At 37.0% G+C, this 25,343-nt stretch overlaps 1 protein-coding gene across 3 annotated transcripts in view; it reads right to left on the bottom strand.

Annotated features, from left to right (window-relative positions):
* RUS6 (root UVB sensitive protein (Protein of unknown function, DUF647)) overlaps window positions 1-25,343 on the bottom strand; it is a 105,597-nt gene that overhangs the window by 15,759 nt on the left and 64,495 nt on the right. For all 3 annotated transcript variants that reach the window (XR_016362463.1, XR_016362462.1, XM_089820925.1), the window contains exons 4-8: window positions 11,022-11,093; window positions 10,735-10,845; window positions 10,519-10,638; window positions 779-880; window positions 617-689 (exon numbers count right to left, since the gene is read on the bottom strand). Coding sequence is in view for 1 of the 3 variants with exons in the window: in XM_089820925.1 (XP_089677051.1) it covers window positions 617-689; window positions 779-880; window positions 10,519-10,638; window positions 10,735-10,845; window positions 11,022-11,093 (478 nt within the window). In the remaining 2 variants the exon portion in view is untranslated. The remainder of the gene's footprint in view (window positions 1-616; window positions 690-778; window positions 881-10,518; window positions 10,639-10,734; window positions 10,846-11,021; window positions 11,094-25,343) is intronic.

Genomic DNA, 25,343 nt, shown 5'->3' on the forward strand with positions numbered 1-25,343 from the left:
ATCCCTCACCCACTGATAAGTACGTAAAAGGACTAGTGGATCCCACGTATTGAATATGAAAATTGAACATCACATTGCATGACTGGGAAAAACTAGTCGCTTGTATGGTGTTTCTGGATTTGATTATGTTAGCATTTTTTTACGTTAATATTTGTGATTTGTGATCACACTACATGATCCATCATTGGGATGATAGAGAGAATAAGAAGAAAATGATCACAAAGTGTGATCCGAAAAGTTGATATAAAAAATGCTTGCACAATCGAATCCAAAAACAACATATAGATATCTTATGGATTCTGGAAATCTAATAGCTCTTATACTAGTTGTTGCCAAATTCTTTAATAGAAGTTATCCCAAATGTGTGAATTCTTGGCAGGATTTTGCTACTATTTTTCACTGTTGCTTAATTCTTTCTTTTATCTTCAATTATTCATCATTAAGTTGAAATTATGTCAATCTTGGCAGTATCGAACATGAACAAACTCCAAGCTCAAATTTCCTTTATGGTGGAAATTCAAGCCCAACATTCCTTTATTCTCTGATTATGTTTCAAAAAAGATTCTTAATGGCAGGAAATAAATAATACAAAAAGAATTACAGCACCCCAACAAACCTGTCTGAAGGAATGATTCTACAGCTGCAGCAAATCTTGTGTTGTTTAAAGAGTTCAATACAACAGATTTTACCTGAAAAAGGCTACAAATCCTCAACAACAGAATCTTTTATAAGACAATAGAAATCAGGCATTACTTTCAATAAATTGTACCATGCTTACCTCTCGATATGAACAAAAAATGTATCCACAGGATAATACACCAAAAGTGGCCAACAAAGATGGATTTTGTTTTGAGATGTAGACACTGAGTCCTGTACCCAACTGCAAAATAGAGAAAAGATGTAATAAAACTACGTAAGTTATATATATTGGACTACAATAACACTTGTGTACTAGAACAGAAAGACAACATGGACCCATTTAAATCTATGCCTGCTCTTTCTCTAATCACTTTCAAGAAGTAGACAGCAAACTCATTCATAAAGATGCAAATCTTCTAGTTCACAAGTACACAAAAAATATTAGAATTAACATCAGACTGGGTAACAACTTACCTTGATTCATAAGTGATGTACATGGTGTTCATGTGGATTTAATATTTATAGTTTAGGCATTTGGGGGCATTTTAGCTTCTTGACAAAGGAAAAATTGGTATTAATGTTCACAGCTTTACAAAAGTGATCCCAGAAAAGAAAAAAATCTAACCTTAGTACCAATTCATATTAATTGGAAAGATCACTAATAAATCAAGATACAATACACATTGATACAAACTATAACAAGGTTGTAAGGCCTAACATAATTAAAGCTGAAATGTAAGAATTAGAAACATGAAGCTTCCAGTGGAGGAGTACCAAGTATATTCCAAATATCCAATAGAAGGGGCTCATCTAGTCCAAACCTGTCAGAGATGTCATCTACAAGGAGGCAACATCTGAGAGGCTCTACTAGGAAGTTCTCAATTGTAAACACGGACAACCAAAGAGTCAAAGACCTCCCGGAAGAGATGGAGTAACTTCACCAAGTCAATGTCCCTAGTTGAGCATTTGGATGAGTAGATCTGGCACAAGTCCTATAAAGGAGCTACAGATGCCATGACCTACAAGTATACAGAGCACAATGTCTACTCCATCTATGGCTGCCATCCTAAGTATGTGAGATAAGTCATAACTAAAGTGTGCTTCATAGAACAACCAGTAATAAACTTGAAGGCTGAATGATCACCTCATAGATCAAAATGAGTTTTGAACCTATCTGATAAACAGCACTAAAACTTTGTGATCTAGATGTCTAAAACAGAATCACACAAGCAATCCCCTGATCCTTAGAAAATTCAAAATACAATAGTATCTCTACTAATCACAACATGATTTCTTGTTTCAAATACAGGATGTCTTTATATTTAAGTCTCATACAAAGAACAAAATTTTGTAAATCCATACGTTCAAAAGAACACGATGAGAGGAACGAATTATGACTTGGCCACAATGGAGCCTAAGATCATGTAACCAATGTTTAAAAAGACAACTTGCAAAATCTATGATCATATCTAACACATGGAGAAAGTCAATGTTTAAAATTAATCTTAACTTCCCTATCTAAATTTGTTTCAGGAATCCATCAATTCTTCCCAGCTACTGGTTGCCTTGGAATCGGTTAAAAGAAGCTGAGATACAAAATCTATATCCCTCTTCAATCCATAGCATTTATTGCATAATATCTAACCCAAAAGAAAAGATGGTACTCCTTTAAAACATCCCCCCTTTCTCACATGATTTGTAGATGATCTCCCCATCCCACAACTATCCTGTGGGGGGTTATAGAGTTAGTGAAGCATTGCATAATAGGCTACTAATATTGAATTATTCATAGTGACAATCACTGAAAATGCTGGCAGATGTCATGAATGAGTAGACAAACCCTAACGTAAGCTCATCAAAACTGCAGCATATATCGTATAATATGAAATGACCCTTATTATAAAGATCCCCAAAAACCCTAATACTGAGCTTATGTCAAATTTGTCTTAATATTGTAACTGTTAAATCTCAAACAGATCCTCCTTATAGAATAGCTATAACAGGTGTACTGATAAATTAAAAAAAAACGACAATATTCAGGAGAACAAACAGATCTGTGACACTTCAATGGTAATATCAAAAAGCTAAATGAATAACAATGTCCATACTTTGTTTTCATACAATGAGATTAACAGCAAGAACCTGAGGTTTTCCAATGAATTATCATAGGCACGAATGCACTCCTTCAAGTCTGACTGCAAACCTGCTGATGAGTTACTGACGGATTTGGGTTTGTCCCTGTCGAAAATCGTGCTGAATGCCATCTCAAGTCCAGTTATAATGGCGAACTGGTCGGTTGAGTCATAATGGTGTCTGAGAATCGTCCCCAACTATCCCGCGAGTCACCCAAGAGTCTGATTATTAAATTCGTCTCCTGAAATGCAAACTTTGGATTCAATGTTTCCCTACGGTGAAGATGGATTAATCCAAGCCGCCTCCCGACCTAGCTCTGGAGCCTTAACCCGACGCCCAAAAATTGTTGATGCTCGAACTGCCAAGCGAATTCTTCCAAGCTTGCAATAATTTGCAATCCTTGCCCAACCGATGTTACTGAATCCGTCTGGCGTTTGCATGCAATTTGGAACGATTTAGGAAAGATTATAATATATTTTCTGCCCTTTCCCGATGACGATTCTGAAAGTTGAAGTCTATAAATCGGCCCACGATTTGCTCTGTGAGAAGGATGGAAAATTTTAATCACTTCTAAATTCCTGTTTCCACTCAATTCCTACTGCTTGACTTTCTAGGGATGAGGTGCCACAATTTCTATGGAATATAGGCGCTAATATGAGCTCCTGCAAAAGCGTTTTGAGTGTCTCTGCTGCTATGATTTTTGTATGAAGAAATTCTTCATAAGCCCCGGTTTCCTCCTTCAAGCAAATCTTTGCTGTTAACAGTCTCCACTGAACTGAACCTTTAGAACTGGCCTTCAGGCCCCAGTTTTCTGCCCTGCTGAAGTGACTGAAATATCACTTCCAGATTGCAATAATTCAAGTCATATTTCACACCCTCAGAATTGCTTATCGATGGGAGTTTTCATTCCCAAAGATAAATTGAGAATTTGCAGACCAAATGACTACAAATTGCTCCAATTGAAATAGAAGTCGAATCCACAAACCACTTGCTTCAAATGGGTGCCCCCTGCCCTCTATTTATTTACTTTTTGAGAAGTCGCTGGAAGCTTCTAGAACAACTTGTTATAAGAACTTATTATAATGTATTTTATTATTAATTAACTTTATAAAATTAAATAAATAACTTTATAAAGTTAAAAGTATAATCTCAATTCGTCATTAGAACAAGTAGGCCCCACTTACTGGATTATAACTTTCCGAGAGCAAGAATGTAATCATCTGGCAACAGAATGACTCTCTCTCCAAAATCATTTGCCTCCGAGAGTCAATGATAGGCAAATCCCCGGTAGAAGTTATGTCGCTAGAAAGGGGACATGACAGTCCGCCCTTCCTGAAATTGCTTGTCCTCAAGCAATCTTAAAGCTGGATGCTGCAAAATTGTTTCATTTTCCCAAGTGGCATCTTCAACTGGTAGATCCTTCCATTTAACCAAATATTCTCTGATTACCCTTCTGTGGAGCTGTTTTTCCCTGCTTTCCAAAATAAATTCCGGCACTATGATCAATTTCCCTTCATCATCCAAGGGAGGTAATACTGCAGAAGGTACCACATTCTGTCCCAACGCCTTTTTGAGGCGCGACACATGGAACGCATTATACACTTTGCTATCTGCTGGAAGCTCAAGCTCATAAGCCAATTCCCCTATTCGTCTGGTGATCCTGAAAGGTCCATAATATCTAGGCTTAAGCTTTTCTGACCCACTTCTTTTAAGAGTAGATTGCCGAAATGGCTGAAGCATGAGGTAGACCATGTCACCAACGTCAAAGCTTCTCTCTGTCCTCTTTTGATCTGCATACTGCTTATACTGATTTTGTGCCCTAGCTATGTTATCTCGGAGAGCATTAATAATGTCCTTACTTTCTTGAATAATTCCCCGGCGCGTGGAACCCGAACATCACCCATTAACAAGTCAATAAAACTCAGTGCATCATACCCATATAATGCTCGGAAAGGTGTCATCTAAATAGACATGTGAAAAGTGGTGTTATAGCAATATTCACACAAATAAATCCATCTCACCCATGCCTTATGCTGATCAGCCACGTAATTTCTCAAGTAGCCTTCTACCTACTTGTTCACTATTTCCATCTGACCATCAATCTGCGGGTGATAACTAGTACTGGGTGTGAGCTCAGTGCCACATAATCGGAACACCTCCCGCCAAAAATGACTCAAGAATCTACTATCTCTGTCACTGCCAACACTACGGGGTATCCCATGTAATCTGAGAACCTCTCTGAAGAATAACTCAGCTACCTGTACTGCTGTATAAGTCGTGGTGATGGGAAAGAAGTGAGCATATTTCGTTAGTCTATCCACCACTATATAAATGCAATCACATCCCTGAGCCTTGGGCAACCCTGTAATGAAATCCATAGATATGCATTCCCACTTTTGTCTAGGGATGGGAAGTGGCTGTAGGAGTCCTGCTGGGAAGGTGTGCTCCTGTTTATTCTGTTGACAAACAGGACACTCACGAACATACCGCAATACATCCTTCTTGAGTCCTTTCCATGTAAACCGTTCCCGCACCTGTCTATATGTTTTAAAATACCCGGGATGACCAGCTATGGGTGAATCATGAAGAGCTCGCATAATAGACCATTTCACCTTCGATCCTGGTACTAAAAAGATCTTGCTCTTATAAATGATCAAGTCATCCACTAATGAATACCTGGTGTTAGCAATTGTCCCATCAATTATCCCAGATGCCCAAGAGTCTCTAGCGTATTCTGCAACAATCAAAGGCTTCCAATCTTCAGAGATCTCAATCATTGCACTAAGGTGTGGCCTGCGTGACAAGGCGTCTGCTACAACATTCTGAGTGCCCTTAACATATGATATATCAAAATTGTATGCCTGCAGCTTACTCACCCATTTCTGCTGTCTATCATTGAGATCTCTCTGTCCAAGGAAATGTCTCAAACTGTTGTGGTCAGTTTTTATACAAAACTTACCTCCTATTAGATACTGCCTGAATTTAGCTAATGCGTGCATAATAGCTAACGTCTCCTTATTGTAGATGCTGAATGATCTTTCTGGCCCACGGAGTTTCCTGCTCTCATATGCAATAGGGTGTTTGTCCTACATCAAAACAGCCCCAATAGCATCTCCTGAGGCGTCACACTGAAGTTCAAATGGCTTTGAGAAATCGGGCAATGCTAATACCGGGCATGAAGTCATGATCTCCTTAAATCTGTCAAAACAAGCCTGTGCCTTTGCTGTCCAAACAAAAGCTCCTTTTTTGAGCAAATCTGTCATAGGAGCCGCGTGTCGCGAATATCCGCAAACAAATCTACGATAGAAGCCACATAAACCAAGGAATCCTCTCAGGTAGGTCAGGTTCTCAGGAATTGGCCATTCCACAATAGCACGAATCTTATCAGGATCCATCCGTACTCCTTCTCTACTGATAATATGACCTAAGTACAATAACTCGGTCATACCCAAATCACATTTGGATTCTTTGGCATACAAGGACTCTGCCTGCAAGGTCTTCAGTACTGTCTCTAAATGCTCCATATGCTCATGCCATGTTTGACTGTATACCAAGATATCATCAAAGAAAACCAATACAAACTTCCTCAGCTGATGATGGAAGACCTTATTCATGGTGGATTGGAAAGTAGCTGGTGCATTGGTTAACCCGAATGGCATCACTACAAACTCATAGTGTCCACAATGACATCTGAAGGCAGTCTTCTCTATGTCTTGTTCTCTGACTCTAATCTGGTGGTACCCGGATCTCAAGTCTATCTTACTAAAGTAGCGTGCCCCATGTAGTTCATCTATCAGCTCATCAATCTGTGGAATAGGATATCTATTCTTAATGGTCTTCTTATTCAGCATTCTGTAATCAATGCACATCTGAAGAGAACCATCTTTCTTTTTTACCAAAACTACTGAAGAAGCAAAAGGAGACTTACTAGGTCTAATGTGTCCCATTGCGAAAAGCTCCTTGATGGTTTTTTCTATTTCATCTTTGAGCCTCTTTGGATGCCTGTATGGAGTAATCATAACTGGTTTAGCACCCTCTTCTAATTCGATGATGTGCTCAATCCCTCTATCAGGTGGTGTACCAAGTGGAATATCACTGAATACCTTATTATACTTTTCCCTCAATATCTGGATGTCTGGATGATATTCTGTCTTTTGTTGTTCCTCCTTTGTGGGCATGAGAGTACACGTGGCTGCCCATTCAATATCATTATGCCTCACCAATCTTTCCAATCGCCTGAGAGAAATGGTTCGAATGTCACTATTCCTGATAGCTCTCAACACATGCTGCTTCCCATCTACCTCAAACTTGATCTCCATGTCCTTGAGACGGAAAGTCACTTCACCCAATAAACGTAACCATGTCATACCTAAAACAATATCCAAGTCGCCCATATTGACCACATGGTAATCTGCTTTAAACTCATAATTGTTTAGACGTAAAGGCATGTCTCTAACCATTCTATTACACTTAAGAGTGTATCCATCAGCAACCTGTACTCGGAGACCCTCAAACTCCTCTGTCTTAATTCCACGGCGCTCAACCAGACGTGCATCAATGAAGTTGTGTGTAGCACCTGTATCAACCAATGTAATCACCTTTTGTCCTGCTAGAACACCACGTAATCTAAAAGATCCCTCCTACTGAATACTAGACAAACGCCCCTGCTGTAAATGTAACTCAATTTCTTGATTTTGCTCTGAATTTCCTGTTTCTTTTTCAGGTTTTGAACTACTGTGGTCATCCTCATTTGCCATACTGTCAGAATCTGATCCTTCATAATATGCCCACATAACTCTATTGGCCTTTCCCTTAGGTCTCAAAGGACAATCATGGTCCTTGTCATATGGGCCTTTGCAATAAAAACATAGTTTCTTCCTGCGCAAGTCATTTAATGCTTCTACATCTAAGGGTGTAGTAGATTTTCCTTTGTTTTCAATACTCTTCCCTTTATTTTTATCAAACTTCTTATTGTCTCTGAAAGAAGTAGTACTCCTGGAAGTTAACCTGCTAGAAGGTGTTGTCAGCTCCATACTCCGTGCTTTCCTCATGGCCTCCTGAAGTGTTGGTGGATCAAATGCCTTAATCCACCCCTTAAGGGGTTCGGACAATCCTTCTGTGAATAAGATAACCAATCGTCTCTCAGACACATCCTGTACCATAACTGACAACCTCTGAAATTCACTAATATAAACCTCCAAATTGCCTGACTGTCTTAACTATGCGAGGTCGCGGAAATAAATCTCTGAATCCTTCTTGTCAAAACGCTCAACCAATCTATCCACAAAGTCTTGGTAAGATGTCACCTGGCTGTGCTGCAACGTAACCATCCCGTGTGACCACCAATCATGAGCTGCTCCCTCCAAATGCAAGGTGGCATATCTAATGGCATCTATTTCTGACATAGGCCTCAATGCCAGGAATGTATCCAACTTATGAACCCAAGCCTGTGTTGTCATCTGACCACTACCATCGAAAGATGGTAAAGTGAGTTTGCTAACAGCTCGCTGCAACTCACTATCATGACCTCCTCTAGACCACCTATTCTGACGGCTACTCCTCATATGCTCTCTCCTTTGGTTCAAATAGCGATCAAAGTTCAATAGTTCACGAACATGTGGGGGTAATGCCTGCCATTCTGCAGTAGCAGCTCTGAGATCATCCTGAAAATCATCCGGCAGATCGTCTTCTCCTATCTCCTGAGCCTCCTCCCTTAGGAAAGTGGGACGAGTAGGCCTATTTGCTGTCCATGATCTGCGCCTAGGAGCACCCTGGGAGCCTGCCACACTTCTATTATCATGATCAGGTGTACCTCTGCCTTGTTCCTGAATCCTGGGCTGAACAACTCTTTCCATTATGGTAGTCAAAGCTTGTAGTGACTGGGCTATTTCTTGCTGACCGGTAGTCATGATTCTGTAAAACTCTCTGGTTTCATCGTCGTCGACTCTGGGAAATCTAGGTGGACTCTGTGACTGTCTTTCACCCATATCTCTGCCCTTAAGTATTGTTCTCCTGCGAGTATAATATCTGGAATATGGTTGCATAAGATGTTCTACCCAACAGGATGGCAGGAATACTGCTCTGATACCACTGAAATGACCCTTATTATAAAGATCCCCTAAAACCCTAATACTGAGCTTATGTCAAATTTGTCTTAATATTGTAACTATTAAATCTCAAACAGATCCTCCTTATAGAATAGCTATAACAGGTGTACTGATAAATTTTTAAAAAAACGACAATATTCAGGAGAACAAACAGATCTGTGACACTTCAATGGTAATATCAAAAAGCTAAATGAATAACAATGTCCATACTTTGTTTTCATACAATGAGATTAACAGCAAGAACCTGAGGTTTTCCAATGAATTATCATAGGCACGAATGCACTCCTTCAAGTCTGACTGCAAACCTGCTGATGAGTTACTGACGGATTTGGGTTTGTCCCTATCGAAAATCGTGCTGAATGCCGTCTCAAGTCCAGTTATAATGGCGAACTGGTCGGCTGAGTCATAATGGTGTCTGAGAATCGTCCCCAGCTATCCCGCGAGTCACCCAAGAGTCTAATTATTAAATTCGTCTGTTGAAATGCAAACTTTGGATTCAATGTTTCCCTGCGGTGAAGATGGATTAATCCAAGCCGCCTCCCGACCTAGCTCTGGAGCCTTAACCCGACGCCCAAAAATTGTTGATGCCCGAACTACCAAGCGAATTCTTCCAGGCTTGCGATAATTTGCAATCCTTGCCCAACCGATGTTACTGAATCCGTCTGGCGTTTGCATGCAATTTGGAACGATTTAGGAAAGATTATAATATATTTTCTGCCCTTTGCCGATGACGATTCTGAAAGTTAAGTCTATAAATCGGCCCACGATTTGCTCTGTGAGAAGGATAGATAATTTTAATCACTTCTAAATTCTTGTTTCCACTCAATTCCTACGGCTTGACTTTCCAGGGATGAGGTGCCACAATTTCTATGGAATATAGGCGCTAATATGAGCTCCTGCAAAAACGTTTTGAGTGTCTCTGCTGCTACGATTTTTGTATGAAGAAATTCTTCATAAGCCCCGATTTCCTCCTTCAAGCAAATCTTCGTTGTTAATAGTCTCCACTGAACTGAACCTTTAGAACTGGCCTTCAGGCCCCAGTTTTCTGCCCTGCTGAAGTGACTGAAATATCACTTCCAGATTGCAATAATTCAAGTCATATTTCACACCCTCAGAATTGCTTATCGATGGGAGTTTTCATTCCCAAAGATAAATTGAGAATTTGCAGACCAAATGACTACAAATTGCTCCAACTGAAATAGCTGTCGAATCCACAAACCGCTTGCTTCAAATGGGTGCCCCCTGCCCTCTATTTATTTACTTTTTGAGAAGTCGCTGGAAGCTTCTAGAACAACTTGTTATAAGAACTTATTATAATGTATTTTATTATTAATTAACTTTATAAAATTAAATAAATAACTTTATAAAGTTAAAAGTATAATCTCAATTCGTCATTAGAACAAGTAGGCCCCACTTACTGGATTATAACTTTCCGAGAGCAAGAATGTAATCATCTAGCAACAGAATGACTCTCTCTCCAAAATCATTTGCCTACGAGAGTCAATGATAGGCAAATCCCCGGTAGAAGTTATGTCGCTAGAAAGGGGACATAACATAATACTTTAAACATTTGATATAATGTGAATTGAGTTTATTATGCTAAATATGCTGAAAAGAGAAATGAGACATGATAACTCACCAAATCTGCAATATTGCTAATGCATTCTCCTTTAGCTGTCACATCTCCAATGTTTTCTCCTTGGGCAAAAGCTCTATATATATGAGAGCGTGTTGATGTGGAAGTCACAGCAGCAATATTCTGCAGTATCTCACTTATTTCAAGTTGCTCCAAAGTAAAGAATGATAACTCCAAATTTGAATATAAGATATTCAAAGTTTCAAATTACAAACTTACCTTAGCCACATTAGCAGCACAGGCAAATGGCAAAAACAAATGGGGAGCTGCTGCCGTAGCCAACTCCACTGCAGCACCAAATTCCATAAAGAGGTCACTGGTAAAGCGAAGCTGTAATATAGAATGTAATGCTGAATATCAGAATATGCATTCTATACAATGATCAAGTATACAGTCAAGTGCTAGTCACAAGTATCACGTATGCAAAAATTGTGTCCCAGAAAAAGGAATCTAAAGCAATTTATATTAGAGGGATGATCAGAAATTTAATAAGAGTTTCACCATACCTGCTTCAGATCCGAATCAAACTTTTTACCCTGACGTGCAAAGAGCATCTTACCAATCCTTCCTGCCCCATCCTGTATGGACACATGGTGTCTATTTACTAACAACATTGAAAATCTTGTTACACCAAACTAACCTCAATTGGCCAGTGCTTGCTATAGATACATTATTTCCGAAAAAGATCAAAACCTCCCTTCCTATTCGAAATTTCAGCAAAAATCTCCAAGATGAAACTTGAGAGTTAAGAATTGCATTGCTTCCATAAATAATGGCAGGTAGAAAGAAGTTAATTAGTATATCTGACTTGAGAAATAAAATGCAATCAGCAATGCAGCCATAATAATTAAGGGAAAAACAGAAAAAAGCAATAATTGTATGTATTAGCACTTTTCTTTCTATATTTCCCAAAATTAATTTTAGAACTACTAACATCCGGCCTAGCAAGATCCCAGTACTGATTCAATTTTTTTACTCTTCAAGCTTTCCTCCTTTAAACAAGGGATAAACAATGTATTAAAATTTTCATTGAAGTCCAATAATTAAAAAGTCAGACAGTATTATTTGAGGAAACCTATGTAAAGCAATCAATATAGGACTGACAAACTTATAGCTGAATTTAAGAGGTAAGCAGACTATGGTTCCCTACATTCTAAAGAGCAACCAACATGATATAATAAAGAATGACTTCCCAATATCTTTAAGACACATTAGACCTGTTAGGACTTCATCATGTAACAGAGACCAAGTTGCATTTTAGTAAATGCAAGAAAATAAAAATTACTATAAGTTCTTTTGTTTATACTCTCAACTGGAGATATGGTAAAAACTGACTCATAAGAAAAGCTACAAAATAACCCTCAACCCTAGTCAAGTTAATTGTAAAAAGGTGGCCAGTGAAGCCTGCAAATTTAAAAACAACAATGCCTTAAAATAGAAAACATTTTTACATGTGCAAGGCCTGCCAATAACACTTACAAACAAAAAACTCTGCAAACAGAAACAAGAAGAGGTAAGAAAAAACAATTTACAATAGTGAAACTAAACAGGCTGACAATGATTGAAATGAAAATTCAAAAATATTTACATATACAGTCATGCACCTATGTGTGAACAAATATACTTAAGGTGATAGCCATGACTGGTACTTTTAGGTGTAGTTCTCCTAGAGACAAGAGCACTGGACATTAAAAGGCCTCACCCTTGTCACAACTTTCTCAAACAATGATAATCATTTATAGTGTATTGAACACTTGGGGGAAGAATAAGTTTTTAAATAACAATACAAAGACTGAAGGCAGAAACAGCAGTTTTGAACAATATTATTCATTGCATTTCATCAAGTACAGTAAGGAGACTTGACGTCAGTAATGTCTTTCATCTAATCTAATTTTCAATCAATAATCATTGGAATAATATTAATCATATGATCCTCTTCAAAGGTGTCCAATTGCAAACAATTTACATCCTCTAGTCCATTTACATTTCCAAAGTTGTCCATAATTCAATCGTTATTTGCAGCAAGATAATGCATGATGATAACATTGTATTTTAAGCAAACCAGATATATCCAAGGTTTCAAAGGCAATTATAATTCATCATAGCGATGGTAATTTATACTTGAATTCTTTCGTGTTGGTGAATCATAGTAGAATTTTTCAATCATATTAATCAAGATAATATTCACCAGAATACAATATGGGGTTTAATACCAACACCATTAGATTGACATGTTTCAGAATTAATATGGTTTCTAAATCTTTGGGATAGAATTTTGAGAAAAAAAAAAGTGAGAAAACAATCCTCTCACTCTATATTCAAAGTATTTAAGGGTTAAGACTCATTTTTATTTTTCTCTATCTATTGCTTCATACTGATGATGGATCATGTCATATGATCCGAAACGTTGATCATGAAAAAAATCACACAGTTAATCCAGAAAAACAACTAAATATTTAAGGGTACATAACTTGAATTTCATCAACAAAAATTGTTTTCTCACTCTTGTTAAGTATTTAACCTGATAATATACAAGTCTTAAAGTGCAGACCGCACTAGACCTTCTTACCCTAATATGGGATATGTCCCTTTGAGGGACATACCCTTTAGCAAGGATATATGGGGAGGTTATCGGTGCAATTAGAGGACACAAAGTAACAATTCAGTCTGCTCCTCTAAGTATCAATATCCTGTAATCAGAAATACTCCCATTCACTCAAGGTTGATTGTTCCTTATTGTATCGGCATTAGAGAAGCTCAGTGTTCTTCACATATTACACAATCAAGGCTATATCCTCAAGCAATATCATCATACTGATATATTGCAGAAGTAGATAATTTCGGATCAGATATATAAGTGTGAACTTCCTCAATATTCAGATTACTAGAAGACCATTCTTAACTATCAAGGACTGAAGTAAAAGTCTGACTCAAAGGATACAGAATTTGCAGAATCTTTACATGGTATCAGAGCTCTGATACTCGAACCTAGACTCTGCAAAATTCAGTTATCAGACTTCATATATATCTAGCAAACTATCTTCTATTTTCAATGGCATACACAATCAGACCCAAGGATAGGTTTGATGGGAAAGAACACTTTGAATCCTGGAAGTTCAGAATCATGATGATTCTTGAAGAGAATGATGTAAAACAATTTGTTGATGGAGCATCCAAACAACCTCCAGTTGAACCTCACAAATCTCTCTGGAGCAGAGGAAATAGAAAAACTATTCGAATCATTTTAGATGGAGTAAAAAATGATATCATACCTATGCTTACAAAACATCAAACTGCCTTGATATGATGAATGCATTACGAAATGCATATGAAGTAAACAATGCAACTAGGGTTCTTGCACTAAAAAGGTAACTGAATCACATTCAGATAAAGAAAGAAGAATCGATAAATTCTTACTTCCTAAGAGTTGCCGGCATTAGAGATGAACTATCAAGTATATGAACCACTATTAGTGACACAGAATTAACACTAATGGCTATAGATGGATTGCCAGATTCATGGGAGACATTTGCACAAGGAATAAGTGAAAGAGATAATTTTCCAGACTTTAACAGACTTAAGAACGATTGCCTTCAAGAGGAATCCAGAAAACTAAAGAAAAGAGGGAAACCGAAAATAGAAGATGAAGAACTACATGTTCTTAATACAAACTCCTACAAGGGCAAGAAGAAGCATTTCAAGAAGAACAAGGGAAATCAAAAGACCCAAGAAAGATCTATCTAAAATAAAGTGTTTCAAATGTGAAATATTTGGACACTACAGAACTAATTGTCCCGAAAATTCCAAACAACAAGCAAACTGTAAAAATGTTATTAGGGAAGAAGATACTTATGATCCTGAGAATCATGTTTTGTATTCCTCACTATCAAATGAAATTTCAAATAAAGCATGGGTAATTAATAGTGGGTCTTCTAGACATATAATGGGATACAAAGAAACACTAGACTCTTTATCAGAGAAGGTTAATGGTGAAGTTACCATTGGTGATAATTCAGCACACTCTGTTGAAGGAATTGGAAATTGTACTTTGAAACTAAAATCAAAAAATACTCTTCTTCTTAAAGATGTACTCTATGTACCAAGAATTAAAAGAAACCTAATCTTAATTACAGCACTTGACGATGATGTGCATAATGTTGCATTCGTGGATGGCAACGTATTAACTTGGGCAAAGAACTCTATCAAGAAAGCAAAGTTAATTGGTCAGAGAAAAGGATATTTTTATGAATTGAACACAGAATCTAGTCGATCTATTCAAGCCTTAGTTCATGAAGCCGTAGATATAAATGAAATATGGCACAGAAGATTAGGACATCTAAATTTCAAAACTTTATCAACTATGGAGAAGATGGTTACTAGATTACCTAAACTAAATAAAGACCACTCAAGTATTTGCAAACGGTGTGCTTTGGGTAAGAACACTAGAAGTCCTTTTCACAATAGTACTAGAAAAACAAATAATGTACTAGAATTAATTCATTCAGATTTATGTGGACCTATGTTTGTTCCTTCTCTTGGAGGATTCTGGAATTACATCTTGTTCATAGATGACTTCTCTTGGAAAACATGGATTTATTTTTTAAAATGCAAAGAATCAGAAGAAATCCTACAGAGATTTAAGGAATTCAAAACATTAACTAAAAAATTTTCAGGGCATAAAATTAAAACCCTTAGAACTAATAACGAAGGAGAATATACCTTAGACTTGTTTAAAAGGTTTTGTAAAGAATCAGGGATTAAGAGAAGTACATTGTTCCTTATAATCCAGAACAAAACAGGGTAGTAGAAAGGAAGAATAGGACAATTATAAAAGCTGCTAGAGCTATGATTTTTTATCAAAAAAGAGAATATTATCTTTGGACAGAAGCCTCTTGTACTACTGTATATATTCAAAATAGAAGCCCTCACTCCTATCTTAAAGATAAAACTCCTGAAGAAGTATTTACTAAAGTAAAACCCAATATAAGTCATCATAGAATTTTTGAGTGTCATGTATATATCCATGTTCCAAAAGAAAAGAGAACCAAGTTAGAACCCTCTGGGAGAAAAGGTATTTTTGTAGGGTATAGTGAAACATTTAAGGCATGTAGGATTTTCATACCTGGACAGAAGAGTATTAAACATAGTAACACGGGGACGCGTCCCCCCCCTTTTTGCCCGACGTCTCGGAGACTTCAACGCACCGGAGACTTGGGGACTCTGTCTCCCCGTCCCCAACGGTGCCACTAGATTCCACCACCTCCACCGAGGATGGGGGACATCCTGCTATTCACTATTTGCAAATTCAACTATTTATGTTTAATGTTCGATGTTCCAATTCAATGCAATGTTTCAAGTATTCACTCTTTTACATCTTTACATCCTATATTGCAATACATATTTTCATAACTAACATTTTTAAATACCATATGCATAGATATATACACCCCTCTTGTCCCTTGCCGCCGTCCCCCCACCGTCCCCCCACCGTCCCCAAATTAAGGCCCCTCTGTCCCCTCGTCCCGGAAACTTGTCCCCCCGTTTCGCCATCCCCCCGTCCCCCAGGGTGGTGTAACTATGGTATTAAACTTAGTAGGAATGAAATCTTTGAAGAAGATCTTGTATTCAAAGAGCCATAAGTTCTGATGAACCTTCTCCTTTATCTAGTTCTGAAAGAAATGATGAAACTAAATCCTAGAGGGAGAACTTAGAAGAAATCGGAGATGAAATTCAAAATATGAACCTTGAAGAAAAATCAAAGAAAAGACCACTTTGAGCCATCAAAACAGTTGAAGCAACTCAAGACTTTGGTGCACCTTCCGAAACAGTCAGAAAAAGCAAAAGACCTAAAAGATTCTCTAGTTATACAGCAAACATAAGTGATTTATCCAAAACAGAACCAACCAATCCTTCTGATGCTATTAAACATACAACTTGGAAAGAAGCTATGATAGATGAATACCAATCTATTATGAAAAATGATGTTTGGGAAATTGTTCCAAGACCTAAAGGAAAAAATTATGTTTCTTCCAAGTGGATATTTAAAATAAAGCATGCTGTCGATGGTAGTATTGCGAAGTATAAAGCCAAATTTGTAGCCAGAGGATTTTCTCAAAAAGAAGGAATTGATTATGAAAAAACCTTTGCTCCTATTGCCAGATATACCTCCGTAAGAGAAGTCTTAGCAATTGCCATAGCAAAGGGATGGAAGGTACATCAGATAGATGTGAAAACAACATTCCTAAATAGAAAGATTTTAGAAGTATATCTAGAGCAACCTGAAGGATTTGAAACTCATGATCCGAACGCTTTTGTTTGCAATCTCAAGATAGCTCTCTATGGGCTTAAATAGGCTCCCAGGGCCTGGGATGAAAGAATTGATAAGTATCTCATTGGCTTAGGATTCTCCAAGAATGAAGCCGATCCCAATTTATACTATAAATGAGATAAAAATGATATGGCAATTCTGATATTGTATGTTGATGATCTACAAATAACAAGTGATAATCATCTCATAGATCAATGCAAGAAAGATCTAACTAGAGAATTCGAGATGAAAGATTTGGGACTCCTTCATTACTTCCTAGGACTAGAAATATGGCAAAATTCTAACAGTATCATACCTAATCAAGGGAAGTATACATCAGACGTTTTAAAGAAATTTGGAATGTGGAATTGCAAACTTATGTCTTCTCCAATGGAGACTAATCTACATAAACTTAAGGAAGCAGCAGCAGAATCACCTTCCGTAGATTCTACTCTCTACAGACAGATGATTGGGTCCCTTATGTACTTAGTAAATACAAGACCGGATATTTGCTATGCAGTTAATGCTTTAAGTCAGTTTATGTGTGAACTAAAGGAGATTCACCTAGTTGCGGTTAAACACATTATGAGATATTTACAAGGCACTCTTAATTTTGGACTCGAATACGAGAAAGTTGCCTTAGATTTGCATGGATTCACCGACTCAGATTGGGGTGGAAGTGTTAAAGACAGAAAAAGTAATTCAAGATGTTTCAATTTGGGATCAGCTATGATATCTTGGATATGCAGAAAGCAATCTTCAGTAGCCCAGAGCTCCACAAAAGCCGAATACATTGCAGCAACAATGGTCTCTCGAGAAGTAGCGTAGCTAAGGAAGTTACTTGTAGGGTTATTTGGGCAAGCCATGAATCCCACAATTATTCATTGTGATAATTAGAGCTCCATCAAGCTTTTAGTGAATCCAATGTTCCATGGCAGGTCCAAGCATATTGAAATTCCTTACCATTATGTAAGAGATATGGTAGACAGGAATTCTGTAAAATTAGAATACATTTGCACTGCAAATCAGACAACAGACATACTCACCAAACCTCTCTCTAGAGTAAAGACAGAAGACTTCAAGAGGAGACTTGGTATGGTTGAGTTGTAATCTATTTGTACTCTTAATTATTAATAAAATAATTTTATTTTATCAGGCTATTGATTGTTATGGGCTCCACCATTTGTATTCATTATTAAAGAGGTGACGATCTCTGAAATAATGAACACTTGTATAAAACGCATTATGAGAGATGACGATCTCTTAGATAATGTACTAAACAATAGAGTTTTAGTGTAAGATCTAGATGAGTTTTAGATCGTATTGTGATGTTGACATTGCTATGTTCATGAGTCACAAATTGGATAAAGGAGTAATCTTAGTATTCTCCGGGTTTATCCTATATTTTGGTAGATCTTAAACTCAGGATCTTGTTGTGATATAGAAATACCAATTTCTATGAATCACAACTTGGATAAATGAAGAGATTAAATTGCTCTTCAGATTTATCCTGTATATTATCACTAGTAGCAGTGATTTGTCATATCACAGGCTTAGTATTATGACATTGTATCATGTGTTCTATGATAACACATACTAAGAAGATTCAGACGGACATATAGTATTAATTCTTGCTTATTCATCTATATTGATGTTGCTAGATATGATATCTCTCTGTATGATTAGCAGGTTAAGAGGGAGTGTTAAGTATTTAACCTGATAATATACAAGTCTTAGAGTGCAACCGCACTAGACCTTCTTACCCTAATATATCATTAGGCTGGCATTAGATTATATATTTTCCTTGGGAGCTGGCGACTTCTCAAGAAGTAACATTATAATCTAACACATTGTTAGTTAGATGTTATTGTGTTTATATTTCAGATCGCCGACTTATAGGAAAATTAGTTTATGCTAGTTTAGGAAGGGATATGTCCCTTTGAGGGACATACCCTTTTGCAAGGATATTAGGGAGTTTATCGGTGCAGTTAGAGGACACACAGTAACAATTCAGTCTGCTCCTCTAAGTATCAATATCCTGTAATTAGAAATACTCCCATTCACTCAAGGTTGATTGTTCCTTATTGTATCAGCATTAGAGAAGTTCAGTATTCTTCACATATTACACAATCAAGGCTATATCCTCGAGCAATATAATCATACTGATATATTGCAGAAGTAGATAATTTCGGATCAGATATATAAGTGTGAACTTCCTCAATATTCAGATTATTAGAAGACCATTCTTAACTATCAAGGACTGAAGTAAAAGTCTGACTCAAAGGATACAGAATTTGCAGAAACTTTACAACTTCTATATTAACAAATTACTGTTTTCCATGCTATATTTATCAAAATTAAAGTTTAGTTCATAGCACAGACCAAAAGGGTTCGATCTTCGAATACGTGTGAACTTCAAGTTTCAATATCAATAAAAGAATTCCTGCATTAAACAAATTCCCCATTCCAGTCTACATCTGTCTGGAAATGTGCAGAGTACTATAGTACAAGATTACCAGAGTTTTCACTTTTCTAATGTCATATTCATATTTTCTTTGCATTCCTACCATACATAGTGCCAATAGGAGCCAAGAGAACATAACAGATAAATAATTTCTATGTTGAACCCAAAACGTGTTGATCCGAAGATAAATAAAATGTTAGATGTGGAGATGTTTTGAGGTTTATTCATACTGCAAGTTTAAAAAACCTGTAGCTTGAACTTTCACAATTATAATTGTGAAGAATTCAAGCCTGTAAGTCATGTAATTGAAATTTTCTTCATATTACGAGTTTAATCGACCAATAGGTTTGAATTTTTATAGATACAATTGTATAAATTCTTGCCTACAATTCGTTTAATTAAAATTGGTCATAGACTTACAGGCTTAAGTATAACTTTGAAACACTTCCACTTTCAAGTTTTAAACACTAGTGAGCTTCAACATAGATTGGAATCAAAGGATAATAAATTGTGAAAATCACACCCTGCATAGAAAGGAATTTAGCAAAAATTATGATGAAATCTTAAAATTGTTGGAAAATTTTGAAACTAGCATGCTGGTTGTTTAAAGTTACACACAAATTACACAAATGCATTTTCTGCAATTTTTGGAATACAGTTGTTTGAAAGTGAATGAGATGAAATTTTTCGATTTTCAATATGAAGTCATTTGAGAGTGACTGATATAAAATCCAAGAAATCTTCCATATTTTCATGCCCTAAGTTGCTGCCAGTCCTCAACGAAAAACCAAAAAATACCTGTGAATCCATGTGCCTGAAATGTAAAATTCACATCAAGTTTTCAACTTTGCTCGGCTAAAACAATTTTTCACCCCATTAAGCGATTTTTGTGAGTTCAAATATTCTTTTGACAAGTTTTAGAGAAAAGAAACAGCCACAAGCCAACATCAACAAATTTGGAACAATTTCATTTTCCAAACATTTGACAAAATGCAAAATCATTAACATACAAGGAATGTGATTTCACAAAACATAAACAAACAGCTGCTACATATACATAATGTAAATCCATTGAAATCAATCCCATTTATGCTAATATAAAATTTGCCAACAGTGACATGTTGTGATGGTTAAGTTGTTGTGATGTTCTTTCCATCAAGGTTCAAATCCTATCGGGGATGAGGTCCCCCATTTGTGGCCTCAATGGTTCATAGCTCCACGTCAAAAGCAATCACACCTCTTTTTTTAAAACAAAATGCTGAAATAAAATTTACTAAACCCATATTCACAGGTACAACTCATAAATGCAAGTTAAATGATATACAATTGCTTGCTTGCAGCATATTTTGACATAAAATGCTGTCCCAAAGTTATGATAAAACTGAGACTGGAAGGATAAATGACACATCATTAACCAAAATGATTTAGATTAAAACCAAGGTTTAATATATGAAACTCTGCTGAACATGAGCTCATAATGCAGCAACCGCTGTGAGCCCTTGGAATAGAGAAGTTCAATGTTTGAACCACAAGAATTGCACTCAAGCTAGATGGTGTATGTTGGGCACAGGAGTCCGAAGGAATTGTCATTCGGCAGGAATTGCACTCGGAGTTAAACTGATGAAAGCTGGGGACAGGAGTCGGAAGGAGTTGTCGTTCAGCATAACAGTCACAGGACTCGGAAGAAATCGCTGACCAGGAAGTGCACTGTGCCAAGAATAGTTGCGCTTGAAGATCCAGATAATGGTGTTCATGTCAATCCAGCAGTCAGACCCTCGCTGGGCTTGGAGTGTTCACTGACCTTGTGCCAAACCCACGTTGGGAATGTGTCTCTTGTGCCCCTCGGGCTCAGTGTCCCTGCTGGGTTTTTGTAGTCACGTGTCTGGGCTGTTGGTTTCAAGGGGATGAAGTCCCCCGGTTTGTGGCCTCACTGGTTCATAGCTCCAGTCAAAAATTACTTGTTACCAACCAAAAAAATATATATGAAACTATGCTTGGGTACAGCCCTTGGCACTTCCTGGGTGCTCAGGTTCACTGTCAGTCCTTCACACAAGGACCCACAGCGAACCTGGTAACCCAAGCCATACTCAAGGCTACACCCAAAATGTACCATAGCATGAGCCAAGCTTCACCAGCAGTGCCCAATAACATAGGCTGATATCTATTGCAATTTCTGTCCCTATATTTTATACAAATGCCAGACAATGCAATTTATTTCCCTTGTTATCTTGGAAATTCATCAGCATTATGTTAATCTCCAACAGCATGTGTCCTCTAGGTTAGGTTCAGCAGAGCATTTGCATGTCTGGTTTGTATTTATGTATCTACCTCAACAAGGTGAAGGTCTATAGTTCATGGGAAAACAACAATTAGATAAATATATGGTGCTTAGATTTAAACCCTCAATAAGGAACTATGTCGTTCTCCTTTTGCTTAAAACCTGGTTGGTATATTGTATCTATCTCAAGGAGATGAAGGTGTATAGTCCGTGGGAAAATGATGATTAGATAAATATATAGTGCTTAGATTTAAACCCTCAACAAGGAACTGTATCGTTCTCATTTTTCTTCAAATCCTGGTTGGTATATATGTATCTACCTCAAGGAGATGAAGGTCTATAGTCCGTGGGATAACAACAATTAGATAAGTATATGGTGCCTAGAGTTAAACTCTCAACAAGGGACTATGTCATTCTCATTTTTCTTAAAATTATAGTCTCTTTATTTAGCCAAAGATAAAAGAGGAACTCTGGTGATGATGTAAACCAAAGAACAGCCGCTAAGAAATTCAACTTTCCTTTACAATTTTATATATGCTTTACCAACCAGCTTATATACTTCCAAGCCAAAACTTTCCAGTAATTTTAGGTTTTCTTTGCTTGCTTAAGGTGAGAGTATCTTGTGAGGCAACAAAAAAGAAAGGTGCCAAACAAGGCACAATGCACCAAACTAGCTCTGACGCAAATGGAAAGCAGACCTTATATTCTGCTTAGATGGAGTAGCAGCAACTAGGGATCATAATGGAGTCAGAGAGAAGAATGTGAGCTGTGGATTTTGACGGTGTTCAACCTAAACCTGGTGTAGGTGTTGCTGTGCAGCAAATAAATGTGGTGATGGCTTAAGTAAATCTTTTTAAGATCTGCTCTTGATAGTGATCGCATTAATGTCACAATGAAATTAGGGAAATGCATATAGCTATTTATTGGCAATGAACAAGAGCGACACCTTATCCAAAGAAGAATTTTGCAAGATAGACCCTTTGGGCCCAAACTGGATGCAAAAAATGTGGTGGTGTCATGACTATCCCACAAAATTTACGCCACTATTTTGTATATATTCTCCACATCACTGTCACTCAGCAGATCTGGTAGACAAGGAGGACCATGTTAAATCTGTAACTTATTAATCACACTGATCTGATAACAGATCGATCAGATCTGATATAGCATGATAAGTAAGGGATTAAGTCTTTGCAATATTACCTTTGCAAGATCGGCGTCTATCCTTAAGAGTTTGGTTTAAATACTAATCTAACAAGATTGTTTATATTTTTAATTAATATTTAATTATCCTTAGAAAGTCGTCGACTTCTACAGGTTAGGCAAATGATTTTTGGAAGAGACATGTCCTTTCTAAGGACATGTCCCTTGACGAAAGGACATGTCCCTTGACTCCTATACTTATAGAGGGTAAGGATGAAGTCTAAGGACACACAAAATCAAATACAAGTCTGCTCCTAAGTCATTACTGCCCTCATATGAATTGCAGAAGTAAAAGACAGAATTCTGAACTACATTTCTAATCCAATTAAAGGCTATAATCTGAATTTATTCACAGCAAGCTATAAGGATATGAAGAAGGTAGATTCCAGTCCATATTCAGTCCTAAGAATTTGCAGAAACTTTACATGGTATCAGAGCTTTGGTAGTTGAACCTAGGCTCTGCAAAATTCAGTAATCAGACTTTATATACATCTAGCAACTATAATTCAGTAATCAGACTTTATATACATCTAGCAACTATCTCCTATCTTCAATGGCATACACAATCAGACCTGAGGACAGTTTTGATAGGAAAGAACACTTTGATGCCTAGAAATTCGAAATCATGATGATTCTTGAAGAGAATGATGTAAAACAATTTGTTGATAGAACATCTAAACAACCTCCAGTTGAACCTCATAAATCTATCTGGAGCAAAGGAAATAGAAAAGCCATTCAAATCATATTAGATGGAGTAAAAAATGATATCGTACCCATGCTTACAAAACATAAACTGCATTTGATACGATGAATGCATTACGAAATGCATATGAGCTCAACAATGCAACTAGGGTTCTCGCACTGAAAAGGCAACTAAATCACATTCAGATAAAGAAAGGAGAATCAATGAATTCTTACTTCCTAAGGGTTGTCAGCATTAGAGATGAACTGTCAAGTATAAGAACCATTATTAGTGACACAGAATTAACAATAATGGCTATAGATGGATTACCAGATTCATGGGAGACTTTTGCACAAGGAATAAGTGCCAGAGATAATCTTCCTGACCTCAACAGACTTAAGAAAGATTGTCTTCAAGAAGAATCAAGAAAACTAAAGAAAGGAGGGAAACTGAAAACAGAAGATGAAGAACTTCATGTTCTTAATACAAATTCCTATAAGGGCAAGAAGAAGCATTTCAAAAAGAAAAAGGGAAATCGAAAGAATGGTAAACCCAAGAAAGATTTATCAAAAATAAAGTGTTTCAAATGTGAAAAGTTTGGACACTACAAATCTAATTGTCCTGAGAATTCTAAACAACAATCAAACTGTACAAATGTTACTAAGGAAGAAGATACCTATGATCCTGAGAATCGTGTATTGTACTCATCACTATCAAATGAAATTTCAAGTAAAGCATGGGTAATTGATAGTGGATCTTCTAGACATATAACAAGATACAAAGAAGCACTAGACTCTATTTCAGAAAAGGTCAATGGCAAAGTTATCATTGATGATAATTCAGTACATCCCGTTGAAGGAATTGGAAATTGTACCTTAAAACTAAAATCTAGAAATTCTCTTTTGCTCAAAGGTGTACTCTACGTACCAGGAATTAAAAGAAATCTAATTTAATAACAACACTTGAAGATGATGGGCATAATGTTGCATTTGTGGACGGCAAAGTAATAACTTGGGCAAAGAACTTCTCAATTAAGAAAGCAAAGTTGATTGATCAGAGAAGAGGATATTTGTATGAATTGAATTCAGAATCTAGTCGACCTATTCAAGCCTTAATTCATGAAGCTAAAGACATAAATGAAATTTGGCACAAAAGATTAGGGCATCTAAACTTCAAAACTTTATCAAATATGGAGAGGATCGTTACTGGTTTACCTAAACTCAATAAAGACCACTCAAGCATATGCAAAGGGTATGCAATGGGTAAGAACACTAGAAGTCCATTTCATGATAACACTAGAAAAACTAATAATGTTTTAGAATTAGTTCATTCAGATTTATGTGGACCTATGTCTGTTCCTTCTCTTGGAGGATTCTGTTAGCCGACTGGATGGTTCCGGCGGTGTTTCGGTATTCCGTAGCCGACGGTCCGGCGGTGTTTTGGTATTCCGTAGCCGATGGTCCGGCGGTGTTTCGGTATTCCGTAGCCGACGGTCCGGCGGTAAATAGTTTGTAACGGATAGAATAATTGTGGCCAACAGACTCCTTCGGGAAGGTTCGGGAGTAGTATTTATATCCCGTTTGGGATCATTGTAAATCATCATTCACTTACTATTGCGAATATTATGCTATTGTTCTGCTGTTACTTTCTGTATGCGTTCGTTTACTTTACCTTTACGGTAAACATTTGGCGCCGTTGCCTTATGAATCTGGAAGGTGGGAGGAATGAAGATTAATGCCAAATCAGCTTAACAAGGATCGAAATAAGGCGAAGGGAAAAGATGGAATCCGTATTGCGCAAGATATTTTGTTCATAGATGACTTCTCTAGGAAAGCATGGATTTACTTCTTAAAATGCAAACAATCAGACGAAATCCTAAAGAGATTTAAAGAAT

This window comes from Cupressus sempervirens, chromosome 3 (assembly GCF_028749045.1).
Source record: "Cupressus sempervirens isolate cs-2001-9-10 chromosome 3, ASM2874904v1, whole genome shotgun sequence".
Taxonomy (NCBI): domain Eukaryota; kingdom Viridiplantae; phylum Streptophyta; class Pinopsida; order Cupressales; family Cupressaceae; genus Cupressus; species Cupressus sempervirens.